General features: G+C 40.2%; 1 protein-coding gene across 5 annotated transcripts in view; it reads right to left on the bottom strand.

Moving 5' to 3' along the window:
* Window positions 1-19,810, bottom strand: part of KIF16B (kinesin family member 16B) — a 315,843-nt gene that overhangs the window by 10,285 nt on the left and 285,748 nt on the right. For 3 of the 5 annotated variants that reach the window (XM_057502708.1, XM_036892120.2, XM_036892121.2), the window contains one exon: window positions 16,967-17,050. The exons of the other annotated variants lie outside the window; for them this stretch is intronic. In XM_057502708.1, coding sequence (XP_057358691.1) covers window positions 16,967-17,050 — 84 coding nt within the window. The remainder of the gene's footprint in view (window positions 1-16,966; window positions 17,051-19,810) is intronic. 5 annotated transcript variants of the gene reach the window in all.

Here is a 19,810-nt window from a genome sequence, read left to right as displayed (position 1 = left end):
CTTTGAAATATAGCATTTATCTCTTGATGTTATAGAGAATTCTGAGTGCTCATAGTTAAAATTCATCAGGGTGAAAATGTTAGTCTGTGATTACAGAATTGGAACTATTCATTACAGCTATTCAGAGAATCTTCTTTATGAGTTTACTGACATAAGCATATTGTATTGAATTATTATGGTACTGCATCAATTGGACTCATAAATTTAATATACTCAGTCTGGTTCACATATTCTAATAAAATCTGGCAAGCTTTAAAAATTTTATAAGGGATGTGCATTTGAAGACCATGGGATATTCAATTTTTACAGGTGGTGTTCTGGCTCAGGGTATTAGTAGTAGCTCTGACTATCACCATGACCCAGCCTGTTAGACCAGCAAACTTGAGGTGAAATCTCCCTTACACACACACACACAAGCAAGCCATATCAGAAAGCCCAGAATCCAAGCACAGATCAGTATCAGCCCCATTTCCACAAGGAGGGGGAGACGAGAGTTGAATTTATGTCACACCTGTGAACCACAAGTGACAACATGCGTCAGCTGTGACAGGGGAGGCAGATGGCTTCCAGATGGTGTGACCGGCTCCACTCCCAACTTCATGTGGATGAAGTGAAATTCAGGAGGATGCTGTAGCCCATTCCCAGAGCGCTCCCCGTTCTTTGACTTTTGTTACTGGATCTAGGTAAGAGACTGGTAATAGGCAACTCAACTTCCTCAGCATTGAGGGGCAGGTGGGAAGAGCCATGGAGGCAAACTCCCATCATTTGGACCACAGGCTGCCGGCATCTAAGGGATTTCAACCCCCTTCCTTGGGCATCCCATCACTTGGCAGACCCCCACACTGGGCACAGGGGACACTACAGCACAGGGAGTTGGAGTAAGTCCCTGGACTCCCCTGCATCTCAGTTTTCTCATCTGACGGTATTATCTTTTGCAGATTAGAAGATTAAGTGAGCTACTGTCTATAAAGTGCTTAGGGAAGGGCCCACTTCACAGTATGTATTTATTAAGTAGTTGACATTATTGTCCCACAGCTTTGTACTCATGGAGTTAATCGGCAAATTCATTAATTTGTTCCTCTTTATAATGTTTAGAAACACAAAGGCTTCAAATGTGGAAGTTCTGACTTTAATGTATGTTTTCCCCTTCAAAGGAAAGTATAAGACAAATCTGGAATTTTTTTTTTGAACGCCACCTTGTATCAGATATTTTCAGACCTTTTTTTTCAATAGTTCCTTTAAAGTAAGGAAGAATTTACATTTTTTTCAAAATGGGAACTCACATTAAAAATAAGTTGAAATCTAACCTTTACCAAGTAAATTAACTATCCCCACCAAAGCGCATTTTAAAATGCATTTTGGATATTGATATATTCTGAAAAGTATCATGTGGTGTGTGTTGTGGGGATAACTATTCTTTTGTTTCTAAACTCATGATTCCTTCTTGCACTGTATAAACCTTCAAAGAGGTTCCTGACATTTTGAGATAGGATGAATGCTCCAAATGATCAATTTGACTGACAGACTTTCAAATGAGAATCTTGCTGTGTGGTACCTCTTGGCTATAATATACTTAATCTCTAATTCAAAGAACCAGGTCTTAAAACCTTGAGACTCAAGAAGTAGTTGCACATTAATTAGTGGGATCCGAAAGCCTCCCTTTTAGGAGAACCTAAGGACTGGATGCAGTGCGATAGTTCAGAATCCTTGAATGGCCACCTCGTTCCTTCCTACCAGCTATGCCTATGGTTGAAGGTTAAAAGATCCTTCCCTTTAACATCTGCCCTAAGGCTGTTGGTATATTGATGGCAAGTGTTCTTTGGCTGGCCTGCACTGGGCAATCACTGAATAACAGACTCTGAATTCTAGGGCTAGAGGGTAAGCTCTTAGATGATAAGAGGGAAGACCTGTGGCCCTCACTTTTGTTCTCTGGACTAGGGGCTCCTGATGATCTGGGTGGACCTATTGGTCTTGCAGATTACCCTCCTGCCTTGGGAGGTATTCCTCAGTGTCCATACACTGCCCTTTGTTCTGGCAGGGAGCCAAGGTCAAGCCCCAGGTGTGATGGGGATTGTGGCCCCCAAGGGGCGGGCCTGTGACCCCACCACACAGAGAGGATTAGCTGGGGATTTGGATTATCTGCACCAGTGATCCCCTTCACTGGGGACAATGACTGTGGCTTGACTACGTTAGAGAAGGAAAAAGTCAGATCAGAACTTCTCTGATACCATGTTTTATTTCTAAGAAAGGATGGGGTTGGTATACACTATATCCTGGGAAATGAAAATTTAAAAGCTCTCACTAAAGAGATATTATCTACAAAATTAACATCTACATTAAAAAAACACACTGGAAACACCTACTTCCTGCACAGCGTTTTGGTCACAAGAGACACTACCCACTGGGTGACTGATGAGTGAGGGGCTATGTGGTGATGTCAGTGAATCCTGACAGACCTAAGGCAAGGCGTGGGTTTCTCTGCTTAGGACAAAATCCCACAGGTTTACAATTGCTTCTTTCTCTTGAACGAGAGAAGTTTGCTCAATTGCTGTAAAGAAGGAAGTCTATCAAATTTTAATTGATGCTTCAAAGCCAAATTTAGAAACTCTTAAAACTGTCCTGGCCATATTTTATAACCTGAAGAGCTGCTGAGGAAGAGAAGTAAAGAAGGCTGCCAATGCGGCAGCTGATTAAATGCGTGCTTCCTCAACACTCTGGTCTGGCTGTGCTAAAGTGAGCCCCAGGCTGTGTGAATGTCAGTATTCCAGTCATCAGAACATTTAGCACCCAAGACTGTTTTCAGAGGAAAGGCCTGAAAGTGGTGCTATAAGAGTTAAAAAGGAGTATGGCAAAATGTGGACAGAGAGATCTAAGTGATCACAGGAAGATTTCACGAACTGGGAGATCTTGGAGAAAGCTGTGGGGCCATTCATTCTAAGAAAGAATGGGCTAATTTGATATCCTGTTTCTGCCACAAGGAAACTGCCTTTCAAAGTAAGAAATGTTAGTTTATACTGACCGAGCTATTACTTTGATACATCCAGATTCTTTCAAATAAGAAACTACAAATCAATGCAATTTTGTGAACTGGAAGGTAGGCTCTATATGGAAAAAAAAAGGTGAAACAGCAGCAACTTACACCAAGAAGCATAAATACCCCAGATATGGGTACAGCAAGGGCAGACAGAGTCCTCTTGAGCTCACAGCACTTATCCACAGAGCTCTGAAATAAAACCTTCTGATCCCTGGGGCTCTGCTTCCAGTTGGTGAAAAAACTCCATTTGAGAAAGTGGTGAGGTCTCATTTACTACCATTATCAACTTTGATCAGCAAATGCTTTCTTGATTTCAGTATCAAGTTTCTTATTTTTACTTATAAATAATGTGAAACAGGTGATCTCAATTAGAAAACAGATTAGAGAAAGTTTGAATTTTTTTTTTGTTCCCTGGAATGAATATTATACATGTAAATGTACCTGCACTGCAGTGAATTCCTGGAAACATAATAATGTTCTACCTAAATAATAATTGTATCTAAAAATGGATGGGAGGCTTTACATATGCCAACAATAAAGATAAAAAATTGTATGGAATTGGAACAAACTGATGCTCTTATCCATTTGTTTCCCCCAAGTATTGTCTCAAAGGGCTGCAACATATGTTATGATTCATTACCATTATGAAATATAAGTGACAAGCATAGAAGAAAGAAGGATTGTCAAGGGAAAAAATAGCTAGCTGAATTCTAAAATAAAGACGCAGTTTGCAAAGGCAACAAATGACTGTACAGAAGTTCACTGGCAAAGTCCATGGTGAGTACATTTCCTTTAAGGAAAAAAACACTATTTGTGAAACAAATCTGAATCAACAGTGGTAGGGAACTGAAACATCTTCACGAGGGCCTAATTCAAACTTGTGAAATAGAAAGGATGGTTCCCAAATGTTGACATAAATACCAAGCAGAGAACTCAGTGGAGACAGGACAAAGACGGTAGTTCTTAAAATGCATAAATGCACAAGTAGAACTTTAAATTTGTCTTTTGCGCTGTTCCAACAAAGGAAATGTATAAAATGTTGGAACTGTACCAGCATCAGTGGAAATCAACATAATCAATTATTTCAGGAAGCAAGCAGCTAGGCCTTCAGGTTTGAAGCCGCAGTAAAAGATGTAAGAATAACGGGGGCAACATTAAATTCAGGGAAGAAAGAATGAAGTGGTCCACACAGTACAGAGTATCTCAAATCATGTGCAGAGAGGGGGCGACTGAGGGAGGGAGAAGTGGAGAGAGAGAACTGGGAAACAGAGGAGACAGGAAAGTGAGAGGAGCAGACTGGGAAGTTCAGCCCAAACAGGATGCCGGGAAGAAACAACAGACAATGGCTCGAGAGAGGAACTCCTCACAAGAAGCTCCCCGACACGAAGGGCATGAGAGAGGTGATGCACATGGAGTGCCCAGCACAGCCTAGCGTGTGGTCGCCAAAGAACTGCGGGAGCTCCGAAGGACAGAGGGGAGGCCCTGCGAGCCTCTGGCGGGGTGAGGGGAGTTACCAGGTGTCCTACAAAGGATGAAGAATCAGAATGGCTCTGAAGTGCTGAACAGCGAGCGGCACCAGAGCTGGGAGATGACAGAGCCATGTCCTTGAAATTCTGAAAGAAAATGAGTTCCAAGTAATACATCATAACCAGCCAGTGTGTGGGTAAAGAAAGACATTTTCAGACGTAACTCTAGACATTTAGCTCTTAGATATCTTTTCTCAGAAACCTACTAGAGGTGTGTTCCATCAAAGTGGTGGAGTAGATCAAGAAAGAGGAAAACATGGGGCCCAGGAGGTAGGGGGAACAACTCAAGAGAAAGCGAAAGATGATGAGGGGAGATGAAGGCGGCAGAGGTGACTCAGCCAGACTGTAAGGGGCGAGAAGTGTGCAGGAGGCCAGGGGCGTGAAATACCTGGTGGCCTGCAAGTTTTCAATAAAGACTGACTGGTGCACCTGAGCAGGCACCTGGAGGTGAGTTGGTGGACAACTGAGCTGCTCCCACGTGGTCCTGACACACCACACGGGAAGGCCGAGCAGGCTGTGGGGAGGTCTCCTGCACATTTTAGGATGGGGGGTGGGCTGAGGGCAGATGTTAGGGAACCATTGGCAAGGTGGATGCTGACAGAGAGCACCTCACATTGAAACAAAAAGCAAGAAGCAATCTTAATTTGGAGGAAAATACCACAAGGTTGCTGTTTGTGGAGAGGGAAATGGACGTTATAAACAGAAGACAGAGGACTGCTTCTCAGGAAAGCCTAAGAGAACTATTTGAGCATGTCCAACACTGACAGTGATTTTTTAAAGATGTTTTAAAAACAATATACATACCCAAAACAGCCACACACACACACATGCATGCACTCATGCAAATATGGTAAGAAGGATACGCACCCACCCTATGAGAATACTATCTTCTGGGTAAGTGACTCAGTTTGAGATCTGGAAGCAGAGACTAGTGGTTTATTTTGTGGGGATGCTGGACATGAAACAAAGGGGTGGGAAAGCTAGAGAAGCCAATATGGGGGTGCTGCTAAGCAGGTCACTGCTGTGGGTGACCAGACTCAGTCCTGTGGGATGTTGAGGAACATGTAGAGCTACAGGTGCTTCCAGACTGTCCCTGTAAAGGGTGGGAAGCAGGATGTCTGAGAATTCTCTCCAGGCCTCACCTCCCTCCAGCCTCAGGACTGAGGGCTGAGGTTGAAAAGCTGAGACCGTGTGGGTTGCTGCACACAACATAACTGTCCACCATGGCCAGGGCCAGTATCACAGGCAGGTCAATGGGACATGTGTGCCAGCTATGGGATGGGACAGGGTGCTGTAGATTGAGGGGGCTCCTCACTTTAGCTGTAAAGAGGAGCCCTTCACCTCGTGGTGCCTGCTCACCACCCTGGGGAGCCGGGTCACGGTGGGAGCCAGTCTCTGCTCTTGGCTCCAGATGCTTTGTTTTTCCCCTAGCATTCTTGTCTTTGGCATCCAACTTTCTGATGAGGACTTTTTGATTCACAGCAAGATAACTCATTGTTTCCTAAGGATAAACAAGCATCTTTAAAGGATTTAAAATACAAGTTTCATTGCAACCTTAGGTGACAAGAACTCAGCACCTAACATGGCTCATGCACTGGGCCTAAGTGAATCCATCATCAAAAGGGTTCCAGAGCATTCAGAAAATACAGCCACCCATACACTCCTAACTTGCCCACTGTCTTTGCTAACACCCACTCAGCCAGAATGTGGCATCTCGTGGAAGCAGAAAGGCTGCCATTGCTGGGGTCCCTGGGGTTGGGCTATGCTGCAACCATTTCCAGGGATTCTTGTGTTTTATATGTTTACACCAAGAGTGGATTCTTATACTATTTTATTCTACTATGTAATAACTTTCTCTATAAGTCTATATACAATATTGAGTTATATCTATAATTGACATCTCTACACTCATTATAAACCATACAGCTATAATCTACTTCTACGTTATACCTATATAACTATATTTATCATAATACATACATAATATAACTCAAAATTAAATCTATGTAATTATATCTTATTATATCATACTTTATCATATTTAATTAATAATACATTATTGTATATCTCCTCCAAGGAGTCTTAACAAGATGGTGACTGCATTTAAAACAATGGAATCAGGGGCCCTAGAGGACATGGTCACCTGATGCTGCCAGGAAGGGACTAGGAGCCTTCTGGCAGGCCATCCCCTTATGGATGATGTGTGCCCCGAGGAAAAAGAAGAAATAGCCGCCTCTGGCAGAAATGAGCAAGTATCCCTGAATGAACAGGGGCATTATTAGAAATTCTAATTCAAAATGGTCACTAATCCCAAAACAATGTTAGTAACAGGGCGGCATGCGGAGGTGGTCAATGTGTTTTCCAGCGTGGGTCATCGCATCTCAAATGCAGCCATTCTTTCTCCCGCTTTCAGCTGTGTTTCCACCTAATGCTTCCCTTGAGGCCTAGCAGCTAATTAGGGGCTTCAGTTTAAAAGAACTTTCCTCCTCACCCTTGCTGTGTCGCAGCATGAACGTGAGATGTAAAGGGTAGAAGATGAGAAAATATTAAAATGGTATTTAATTAAGCAGAGTAAACAGTAAGGTCAATAGCAACTTGAAGCTAACATCTGTCTCCGAACAAGGCAGGCACACTATCTACAGGCATGGGTGGCAGAGAAGCGAGTGTCAGCTGCAGGCTCTTTTTGTCTGCGCCACTTGTGGTATCTACTTCTGTTTCAGGGGCAATGAGACATTTAATAAATGCAAACAAACAGCGATGTCTCATGGTATCTAGGAGAGCAGGAACGACCCTCCAGCTGCAGTGCTCAGGCTTCACTGCATTTTACTTTTAAAACTAACCAGGGAAATGAAAAACATTCTATGTTGAGCTCCAAGTCTGCTAAATCTGCATGTTGAGCTCCAAGTCTGCTAAATCTGCCATCTCGAGCTGTGCTGCATCACTTTCATCTGATGCTATTTCCAGAAACAGAAAAGGGTTGGAGAGTCTCTGTTAGGTATTTGTCAAGCCCCAAACACCTTGTAAATGAGCATGGGAGCTAGGGAGATGACAGATGCTGCTGACTTAATGCAAGGATGGCACATGAGATGGGGTTATAATTGGGATTGATATTAGAATATCAAAAGCCCAACAAATGGAAAAATTACCACTGCAGCTGTGTCTGGGGTGAACAGAATGGATTCTGTCTTAATTAATTTTATGTCAACTTGACTGGGCCACAGAGTGTCCAGACATTTCATCAAACATTATTTTTGTGTGTCTGGGAAGGTGTTTTGGATGAGCTTAACATTTGAGTCAACAGACTTTGTAAAGCAGATTACTCTCCCTATTGTGGGTGGGCAACAACCAATCAGTTTAACTTCATACTCTTTAAGAAAAATGTGTAATGCTGTCAAATCCATTTACCCATCCATCTACCTATCTATCCGGCCATCCATCCACCCATCCAACCACCTATTCATCCACCTACCCATCATATCCATCCATCCATCCATCCATTGAACCATCTATCTATCTTTTTTCCTTCCTTTTGTTTAACAAAGCAATAAATGGACAATGGAAAAATAAAAGGATGGAGGGAGGAAGAAGTGAAAGAAGAACAAAGAAAGAAAAGGAAAGGAAGGAGATTATAAATCTATGATGACTTATTTTAAAATGTTCTATAGATTATTTTTAAGAGTTTTTAGGTTGACAGGAAAATTACGAGGAAGGTAAGGAGTTTTCCCACACATCTCCCTAGCCCCACATACACAGAGCCACTATTAGAATCCCACACCAGAGTTTCCTGTTATAATCAATGATCTGACATGGACACAACATTACCACCTTAAGTCATAGGTCACATTAGGGTTTACCCTTGCTATTGCGCATTCTGTGGGCTTTCACCAACTTATAATGGTATGAATCCACCATGACATGACAGTATTATACAAAGTCGATTCACTGCCCTAAAAGTCCTCTGTGCTCCACCCATTCATCCCTCCCTCCCGCCAACGTCTGGCAATCACTGAACTCTTATTGTCTCCAGTTTTCCCCTTTCCAGGATGTTGTGCAGTGGAATCATACAGTATACAGTCTTTCAGATTGGCTTCTTTCATTTAGTAACATTTACTTAAGATTACGCTATGTCTTCTCATGGTCAGTAGCTCATTTCCATTTAGTGATGAGTAATATTTCACTGTCTCGATGTACCACAGTTTATCCATTCACCTGTTGAAGGGCATCTTGGATGTTTTTAAGCTTTGGCAATTGTGAATAAAGCTGCTATAAACATTCATTGTAGGTTTTTTGTGGATATAAGTTTTCAGCTCATTCGGGTAAATACCAAGGAGTGTAACTGCTGAATTGCATTAAAAGAGTGTCTTTAGTTTCATAAGAAACTTACAAACTGTATTCCAAAGTAGGTGTATCATTTTGCATTCTTGAAATACCAGCAAAGAATAAGGGGGAATTCCTTTCACTCCGTATCCTCACTGGCACTGGAGATGCTTAGTGCTTTGGATTTTGCAGAGAGGTATCTCACTGTTATTTTAATTTGCAATTCCCTAATGACATAAGATGTTGATGAACACCCTTTTATATGCTTATTTTCCATTTGTGTATCTTCTCAGGTTAGGTGTCCGTTCAGGTCTTTTGCTCATTTTTTTAATTGGGCTTTTCATTTTCTTATTGTTGAGTTTTAAAACTTCATTGTATATTTTGGACAGGAGTCCTTTATCAGATGTGCCTTTTGAAAACATTTCCAATCAGTCTGTGGCTGGGTGCTTCCCTTCCCAGCCTCAATCTGGGTTTGGAAGTTGTTACTCTCCCTGGAAACACTTGTTTTAATTTTGGTTTCTTCTTAAACCAATGACTGTTCCTGGAAACCAAATGGGATTTTCTCTCCAGCTGGAGGTTCACACTCTTTGATGTGACCAAAAACCACTAAAGTACATTGATACTATAATGGTTTTTGTTTAATAAAATTATTTCTTGACAGGCAGTTTATATTTAGAATGCAGTGTTTCTCATACTTTCTTATTCCACTTTATGGCATTGCTTATACTTATATGCAAGTATATAGACTTGTACTAATTCCAATAATTCTACAGAGTAGATATTGCTGCCATTTAATAAAAGGAATTGAAGTTTAGTGGGGGGAAGTGACTTGCCAAGGTGACATGGACACTGGTGTATCATCAAGCTGGGTTTCAAACCCAGGTTTGTCTCTAGACCCTTCCACATTATTGCAATACCACACCAAGTTTCCTATTCCTTCCTGAATCTTAGCCCCAGGATCACAGCCTTTTCAGCTCTTCTGACTCCAAGAAGCACCAAGACGGAACAGCCTCTGAACTCCAGCTCAATCTCCTCTAACACATCCAGAGCCACTTAACCCCCATCAAAAATGCTTTGTGACTGATGATGGTGGTAATGGACTGATAACAGAATACAGTCCCTACTAATGTGAATAACCGGATAACCAGGAACAGAAATAAGGATGTAAATGAGGAAGAAAATGGTTCTTTCTGTGAGATATTTCTTAACTCTCAGCCTACGTTTGATAGTGGTTCTACCATTATCCATTTTGGAAGATCAGCAGAAAGTAGATGGAAAAAATGTTAAATTAAGCATAGAATTGCTAGATGTCTTTCAGATAGCCAAATGAATGCAAAAATAAAGATTTTTACCTCCTACAATTCACTTTGAAACTGAAAGGGCTCAACCTAAAAAATGTCTAAACCAAATGATTCTGTTGTTAGAAATTTAAGGTTTGAAAGTAACATAAAAACTAAAGTAGAATGAGACATTGTCAGAAAAGCTAGACTGTATGCGCTACAGGCACCTTAAGACAGAAAAGTGACTGCTGGCAGGGTGGGGGGTGGTGGTGGTAGAGACATACCAGTACTGACAGCCACTATGAATACTTGATACTTGTATTTGGCAGATACAGCATTTTGAACTATTAAGACTTTATTTTGGAAACAACTCTTCATTCAGTTCACTGTTTCCATTAGAAAGGGTGATACCTGTAAACTCTGGGCATCTGATTATTATAAGAAAGAGAAAAGAAAAGCAGCTAGGAACTGGCCTGGCACTCACAGCTAAGGTGCAGTGTTCTCCTGTCAACCATAAACAACTTCAAAGAAAGTACTAACACCCACAAGGCTACTCTGATGAGGGAGCAAGACAAAAAAAAAGAACCACTCCACCCCATATTTGAATAGAAACAAAAATGTGAACACTGTTCAAACCACAAATATGATTAAATATCCATATTCTGGCGAATGTGATTGACTACTTTTTTTACCTATCATAGTTTTAACCTCACTCTTTTCTTGCCTTCTAGATAAGAATTATTAAAACACCCAATCTTAGAGTCAGCGCAGCATCCAATCTAGAGCAAAGCCTCACTTCCTTGTACTCTCCCCAATACCTAAAACAAACTCAAACTCCACCCTAAATTCTTTGGAACATCTTGCTGAGATGCCCCCATGCTTCTCACGGTATACGTTCTCCCTTGGTGCAGTGAGCCGATAAATCTAACATTGTGAAAAAACAGGTATACTTCTGTAGTTACTTGCCAAAAGGCATTGACATTTGTCAATTTTCACAAGCAGAAGCTCAAGGGATACAGCAGGTGAGTTGGGGGCTCTACAGTGGGCAGTCGTGCAGTCAGTGACCCAGGAGACATGCAGGAGACATGCTGAGAGAACTAACCAGCTATGAGTAACATGTAAATGTGAAGGAAATGCTCATTTCATACTGATCCTGTGCCTCTCATCTTTTTTCACACTGGACAATGGTTCAACAATGAATTAAAGCATCAGAAAACACCTGTTTTTCAGATCACGACTGGACAGACTGAAAGAAAGGCTGGTATTATAACAAGAGATTCCTGATATCTTCTAGGTATCACCAGGAATAAGGTGAATAACCGGATAACCAGGAACAGAAATACCAGATCCACCCATCAGACAAACCTCACATAATGTTAGTGTCTTTGCCCTCAGAAACTGACTTTGCAACTAAGTGTACGTGACCAGCAGATATGCACATTGTTACACTGTATGACTGCTGGCAGGCGGTGCTCCATTATCCTTCCTTGGCTTGTGAAGCACATCTGAATGTGCCAGGAGGCCCACCACTGGTGTCACTGTAGCTGCTGCCACCATCACCACCACCTTCAGCATCATCATTATGCCAATTAATATTTTTGAGTGTTTTCCTCTGTACCAGATTCCATGTTCATGCACATGATCTCATTTAATCCTCAGGTCAACCAGAGGAAGGTGGTGACATTATTTACCCTCATTTCACAGATGAGAGAACTGTTTAAGTGACATTAAATAACTCCCAAGGAATGGGACCAGGATTCAAAATGAGGATGACCGGCTCCAAGGCCCACAGCACACACTTCACTACCACATTACTTTTCTTACCCTTCCTTAGCTTGTGATACGAAAATGGGAAAGGGAGAATGAAGTGGCCTTGGGGTGCTGCATTCTCTAGTACTTTAAAGAAACCTTCCTAGAAACTTATCAGGTTCTTACTTCCAAAGGTGGTTGTATTATTATTGAAAGCTTTATAGTTTTAGAGGATTTCACTTATTTTCATTAATTTCAGCTATTGTTTGAAATGATAGACTATCAAGATGATTAGTAGAAATGTTTCCAAGTAGATGATAATGTTTTCTGAAATTAGCAACCAAAAATGCACCTCTCATCAGTCAACCAAAACAAAACAAAAAAACTCATTAATGTGGGGCTAACGTGGGCAGATTTTCTGATAATTCAGTGAGTAATTCTGGGAATATGAAGCATGTGTGAAATATCATGGAAGCCTAAGAATTCAATGAGATGTGGGTTCTGCTGCCTTCAATAACTTAAGAGGACAATAGGGAAGATTGAGACATAAAAATATCCTTTTGATAAAAGCAAGAGAGTAACAGGAGTCTTAAAGAGGTGATGTGAGGATTCATGGACATTCTAGAGCAGTGCTACTCAAAATGTCCTTTTTTACATATTTTTATTGAAACTGAACAGAGTACTTTTAAAGAAAAAAGAATTGTGCTTGTACTTTGTATGACCTTTGTATTTCATTTTCTCATTTCATGTTTTAGTAATTAATCCTCATTCATTTAGCAGAAGTACTGATAAATGATGGAGTGTAAATAACTGGTTCTTTATCACTGCAGCTTGAAAAGCAGTATATTCTAGAATCATGTTTAAGGCCTATTGCTAATAAATACCATACCGCATTTCACCTATTAGAACTCAATTCAATATCCATTTAGATATACATATAATATACTCTCTATATATTTACATATAATACTCATAATATTTAAAGCCACAAAAATCTCATTAAAGATATTCTGAGTTTATATTCTTCAGTAGTTCAGATAGGAAATAAATCTACATAGGAATAATGTGACATCAAGCATAAAGATATGCTTTAAAAATAAAGCCACAAGCAGTTGAGATTCAGAACCTTTGGTGAGCCATGAAGTCAATATTTAAAAGTCAACAATTAAAATAAACATTTCTCTTTAATCAAAAGTAGACATGGTGCTATTCAAAGGCCATCCCTGTAGCCATGGTCAGTTAAGAGATGAGGAGGGACACTGTGCTCCTCTAGAGTTTCTTCAGTTCTACAACCCTGCATGGCACAGAGCAGGTACTCAATAATTGCTAAATGAATAAAATGGTATTTAAGAATCAATAATGAGGCAATGGATCTTAGTTAACATTGTGATAATAATGCTGGGAGATGATATTTCTTTAAAGGAAATGATATTTCTTTACAAGAAGACCCAACTTGATTGCAAACTTAGTATGCTGCTTATGAAGAGAAGGGTTTGCTCTGAAAGACACTCTCGTGTGAACAGAGGCTTTGCCACTTACTGGTTTTAAGACCTCTGCCCTCCCCAAGACTTTATTTTCCTCACATGTAAAATGGAGATAATAATAGAGCTCACCAGAAAAGCAGGCTGGGAGGAAGAAGTGACCTGATGCAGAAGCGTCTCACCCATGCTGGGTACTCAGAGAAACACCTGGTCAGCATGAGGCAGCAGCAGCAGCTGGATGGGCAAGTGCAGGGATCTGCCAATGTCCTGCCATTTTTGACCTACAATAATGTGGCAGTTTCTTATGGATCTACCTAATATCAATCGTTTCTGGAGTCATAAAGAGTAGAAAGGGCCTTTCTCCCCAGACCAACTCGTCAGGCACAGACTGATGTATTCCTTTTCTGTTACCTCCACCACTTTATCTGCCAGCATATGTCTCCTGGGCCGCTGTCTGGGTTACAAGGAGGGATGGATGGACCCGGGAAGCATGTGCTCCACGGGAAGTGTTGCTTCCACAATCCTCAGACTGCCTGACAGCAGGGTCTGCCCACGACACACGCACTGACACTGGACTGCTTCTTGCAGGGCCGTGATGCCAGCAGCACCAGATCCACCCATCAGACAAACCTCCAAAGACACTGTGGCTCTTTCTCAACAAAGTGCCAGGCAGCATTTGTACTTGAAATGCAAACCAGTAAGAGGCCAGATCCTGGAAAAAGTGACCCCAAGCATAAGCTAAAGTTGGGGTGTGTGTGTGTGTGTGTGTGTGTGTGTGTGTGTGGCCAAGATAAGTTTATCAGTAAGAGACAGTGCTGGAGTCCAAGTACATACTCTGCCACCAACCCGACCATCCTCACTCCTTACTCACACTTCTGCCTCTTAGGGTGCGTTATGTCTCGTGCTACAGTCCCAAGGCCCCCACACCATTACCACCACCCTGACACGCACATTCCTTTCCAAGATTAGTAAACTCATCTCCAAAACACCTCATGACAGGAATTTCTGTTACTACCGTCATTTTTACGACTAATAATTTTAACAGATTTAACTCATATAATTTAGAAAGTGCCAACATGGTGTCTATGTCTTTTAATGTGAGAATATTTTATACTTTTTGGTGATAAACTCAAACACAAAGTCCAAATCTTAGAAATATTTTAATAGCAAGGCAGACCAAAACACACCTAAATGCCTGCTTAAAATAAGTGCTTTATAAAGTTCACTTAGGTTAAGGAGGTTTATAAAGTCACATTTCTGGATTTTAAAAATATAATTCCTTTTGAGCAAACACTGTGTATAGTATTGTGCACTAGCACAAGTGTGGTCTATTGAAATCCATCCTTTTGTATGCATTTATGTATTCACTTTTATCTCTAGGTAAAGTTTCATAAAGGAATTTAAACATATGCTCTTAGAGGGAAAGAAATGTCTCATTTATCTTTATATTCTATATAATGCCTAGCACTGTCTCCAGTATGTATTAAGAATTAAATACATGTATATATACTCAATTAAATCAATAGGAAGTTCAGAGGAAGTACATATGGTAATTTTCACATGAAATTACACTAATTCAAACAATGACATTGGATACTAGATTTTTAAAAAAGTCACAACAGTCGCAGGAAATTAACCCAAGAATCTCAGATTAATTTTTCAATAAAGTAAAGCTGAATTACACTTGCTCCTTGAAAAGAACATAATATGCTAAGGTTTAAGTCAATATTAGGTAAAATACATTTACTTTAACATGTAAGTGTCTATTTCTACAAGATATGGAATACATTTCATAAAGGCTAATACTCCTGGTAAATAACAGTCTCAGGCAATGGAAGGGATCCTTGACTAGGTAGAGAAGTTAACACAAACCTCTATTCATCAACAGTTGATGGCTTACTAGGGTCAAATGATTAAGTAGGATGTGCTGAAAGAACAAACACAGGTCCACCTCAAGTACCAAGGCTGAAAGAGTGCCCTGAACTTTGCTCTGACTCTCGAAGCTAGAACAGAAAGATGAGTCACTAAGAGCTGAAATCACAAATGCACTGCACAAAAAACGCCCCACCTGTTGTGGTCCCATTGGGCACCATGCGGGTTTAATTAGAGCCCAGAGTAGCAAGGGATGACAACAGTCTACTTCCTGTTGCTTTACAGACTTGTTTTGACAGAATAGCATTCTCCATGTTTCCATTTAAGACAGATCTAGACAACTGAGGCAGGCAAAGTGTTGATAAAGAAAACCATCACTAGTTCTCTTGTTGATTTTACATTTTTATATGATACAATCAAACCTTTAAGAGAACCTGATCAAGTAGGCTCACCACAATAACCTTTCCCTTGATGGCAAATTCTTCAGTTGTGTGAGCATCATGCCATCGCACAGGGTGCTTTTTAGAAGCCTGCAATGACCCATCCAGAGCTCAGTCTTAGTAGCTACCAGTCCAACATGTCACTCTTGTAGCTTTGCCCAAGTGCCTGTAAGGATGGCTATACCCTGAAACTCATCTTTCCTCATAGTAGCCCTATACTAAGGAGCTCAAAGCTCCAAATTGCCCCTCATGGACCACAACTTCCCAGTCTTCAGTTTCGGCACATCTCCCGCTTCTCCCCCTCTTCCTTCACTAGAACCTCCAGCCTCTAGACATTCACTGGCATTAAGTGGGCCCTATGGGCAGCCATTTCAAACTGGCTATTATTAGGGATAAGAATAATACCTAATTTTTATGCAATACCTCACAATTCAGAAAGGGTTCTCTTGGGCCTTCTCTTACTTGATTTTGTTTGCAATAGGTCTTAGTATTATACCTCTAAGAGAAGTAGCAAAGAGGACTTTCAGAGGCTCCTGAAAGCTTGTTGACACCAGACTGCAATGAGCTATTTTTAATCTTACCCTGCTGCCTCAGTGGCTCACAATAACAAGAGAGTAGCCAACAACGAGAAACCTATAAACAGGCCTCAGCACAGACTCAGCCTTGTCAGCATCAGATTTCAAACAAACAAGCAACTCTATCCTGGAAGGAACTGCAAAGTGTGCAAAGCAGTCAACAATGTGCACTGTCAGCGAGGCAGTCGGAAAAACAATAGTTGTGTGGAACCCAGATCTACAAGCAGCTGGCTCAGAAGATTAAGTCAAAGTGAAGAAAACCTTATTGTGATTAAAATAGGTATGTATCTTTTTGCTCTAACTATCTTGAAAAAGTGTTGCAATGATGCAATAACAATAAATCTTTAGTTAATTAATTCAAGTTTTTGCAGTAAGCTCTGTACCTCATCTTGTATTACATACCATCTGTTTATGGTGAATATTAGTTCTCACCCACAGCCTGTTTCCTAACCCTTGGAATAAATTTATTTCCTTAAAAAAAAACAGAAAAATGTTCTGCTAGACCAGAGGGGATAAGGACTTGTATTTTAAGTAAATGAATACTATTACTTTATAATCTACTGTTGCCATCTCATGCGTTAAGAAAGGAACGCCTTCACACTCATGAACAAGACTCAATAGTGTTTGACAGGACTACTCACTGGTCAATCAGCAAATCTACACAAAGAGAAAGAAGAGCTTAATTCTATTACCTCTAAGTGGCTTCGCCTCTCAGCAATCACACGTTCATCCTTGTTTCCAAATAATTTTTTCGGAGGAAATTCAAGGGTAGCAAGCTGAAATACATATTTTATAAGAGATGTATTAATATCACACTTATGACCTTTGAGCTATTATTAATCTATTATTTGGAATCTCTACCATGGGCTGAAAAAAAGAAAGAGGTTAGACGTTTATGATGGTAGGTCCTGCCTTGCTTTGCCACCAACCATGACGTGGGACAGATGAGCAAGATTCCACAATGGCTGAATGAGAAGGCAGGGCGACGGGAACTCAACAGAAGGACAGGCCTTAGTCAATATTTCATCTAAGACAACACAGGAGACACTTTGCCTGATGGTGTTTCATAAGTTTTATATTTTAAAACGCAAGTTTGATCTTTTTTTAGTCCTCTTCTTATACTAGAATTTAATTATTTTTGGGTAGGGATGAGAATTTTAAGACTCAACTGAACACTGTGTGAAGCAGCTCTTAGACCATGCTAAGGTTCTCAAATATTCCATATTGCCTTTTCTCAGCAACTACTGCCGATACAGACTTTCTGGGTGAAAAGGGGGCTTCTCCTTGAATCTTTTTACCTGGTTCCCTAGAGAATAAAGCTCAGAATTTGTTTTAGCCAGGTTTGGAATTTCAGAGTTATTTTCTTTATGCTTCTCTTCTTTATGCTTCTATGATACAAAAATCATAATAAAAAGACAAGTTTTAGTATAGACTCTGAGGCAAGAAAGAGCTCTACAATCTGGTGAAAACCTGACCAGCCAGGGTTGCTTTGGTAGAATGTGTATTAAGCAGCAGTAATGGCTGGTGTTGTTGAAATTCACTATCTCCTCTCCTCACCTTACTGGGTTCAGACAAACTTAGAAGCCAAAGAAGCATTATCAAGAAAAAATTAACAACATTTCTACCATAATATAGGTCACAATATGCCACATAATTCCTATTTTATACATATGTAAATCTCTTAGTTGATTTAAATTTATATTACTGCAGTGGGAGTCAAAATTAAGAACTAGCTTCTGTATATACAATACTTTAAAAACTTAGGGTATACATCCAAGAAAATGCACATATCATAGGCAAATAACTTGATGAATTTTCAACATTTCAACCCAACATCACCACCATCTAGATCAAGAAACAGAACACACCTGGGACCTTGGGAACCCGCCAAGCACTCCCTCCTGGCCACTCCCTCCTTGCCCCTACAAAGGCGGATGCTAGCCCAACTGACTTCTAACAGCATGGTTTAGTTCTTCCTATTTTTAAATTTCATGTAAACAGTATCATACAGTGGAAACTCTTCCTTGCCCACCTTCATGGCTCTCCCTCATGCTGGTGAGACCCACGTCATTATGTGCAGCAACTGAAAGAGACTCTACGAGGATTTTCATCTTTACAAAAAAAGCCACTACCATACTAATGTAGGTCTTTCATCTTGTAGGAAGTGATGTGACTTTTTGGAACATGGTGGATACCTGCATAAAACACTTCAAGGAGGTGGGCCTGAGGGCAGGTGGCACAGGAAGCCATTGGGACCAACTGTTGTTGACATAGAACATATAGCCACACTCAGGCATATGAATCAGCCCATCTTCCAGAAAGAAAAAAAAGACCATCATAGTGTTTACTTGGATTACGGGAAAGAGGAATGGAATTGTTGCTTCATTCCTAAGATAGTAATACAGCTGACCCTTGAACAACATGGACTTGAACTGTGCAGGTTCACTTACACATGTATTTTTTTCAATAAACATATTGTAAAATTTTTTGGAGATATGCAACAATTTGAAAAAACATTTTTTTTCTCTAGCTTACTTTACTGTAAGAATACAATATTGTAAGAATACGTATCTTATAGACATATAACATATAAAATAGATCCTAATTGACTATTCGTGTTGTTGGTAAGGCTTTTGTTCAACAGTAGGCCATTAGTAGTTAAGCTTTTGGGGATTCAAAAGTTGTATGTGGATTTTTGTGTGTGGGTCAGCACCTCTAACCCACACTTGCTCAAGGGGAAACTCTATTATACAAATCCTTAGAAAAATTTAGAAACCTGGGGTAGAAAACAGGCCTGAACTTTTTCTCTGCCTAAGTGCAAAGAGACTACCTCACTTACTTTAATATAGACGACAAAAGCAATCCTCTGTAGGCTTCATTTCTGGTTGTAAATTATTATTTTTTTACTAAAGTATAATTGACATACTATTTTAATTTCATGTGTACAACAGTGGCTTGACATTTGTGTAACTGCACTCATCACAATATGTCTAGTCACCATATGTCACCAAAGTTAAAACAGTACTGACTGTCTTCCCCCTGCTGCACTTCACATCCCCATGACTCATTTTATTACTTTAAGTTTGTACTATTTGGTCCTTTTCACTCATGTTTATTTTATAATTGGAAGTTTGTACCACTTGACCCCTTCACCTACCACTAACCCTTCTACCTTCTGGCAACTACCACTCTGTTTCTGTATCTATGAATCTGTTTTGTTTTATTTTTTAGATTCCACTTATAAGTGAAATCATGTAGTATTTGCATTTTCTGACTTACTTCATTTAGCATAGTACCTTCAAGGTCCAACTATGTTGTCCCAAATGACAAGACTTCATTCTTTTTTATGACTGTATTTGTAAATAATTTTCCTATTGTAAATAATGTTGCAATAAACATAGTGGTGCATATATCTTTTCCAATCAATTTTTTTCTTGGTTAAATACCCAGAAATGGAATTGTTGAATCCATTATATATTACTCTATTTTAATTATTTGAGGGACCTACTGCTTTCCATAGTGGCTACACCAATTTA

Source organism: Manis pentadactyla, chromosome 5, assembly GCF_030020395.1.
Source record: "Manis pentadactyla isolate mManPen7 chromosome 5, mManPen7.hap1, whole genome shotgun sequence".
NCBI lineage: Eukaryota > Metazoa > Chordata > Mammalia > Pholidota > Manidae > Manis > Manis pentadactyla.
Note: the sequence above shows the minus strand (reverse complement) of the source record. Positions and strands in the feature narration are given on the sequence as shown.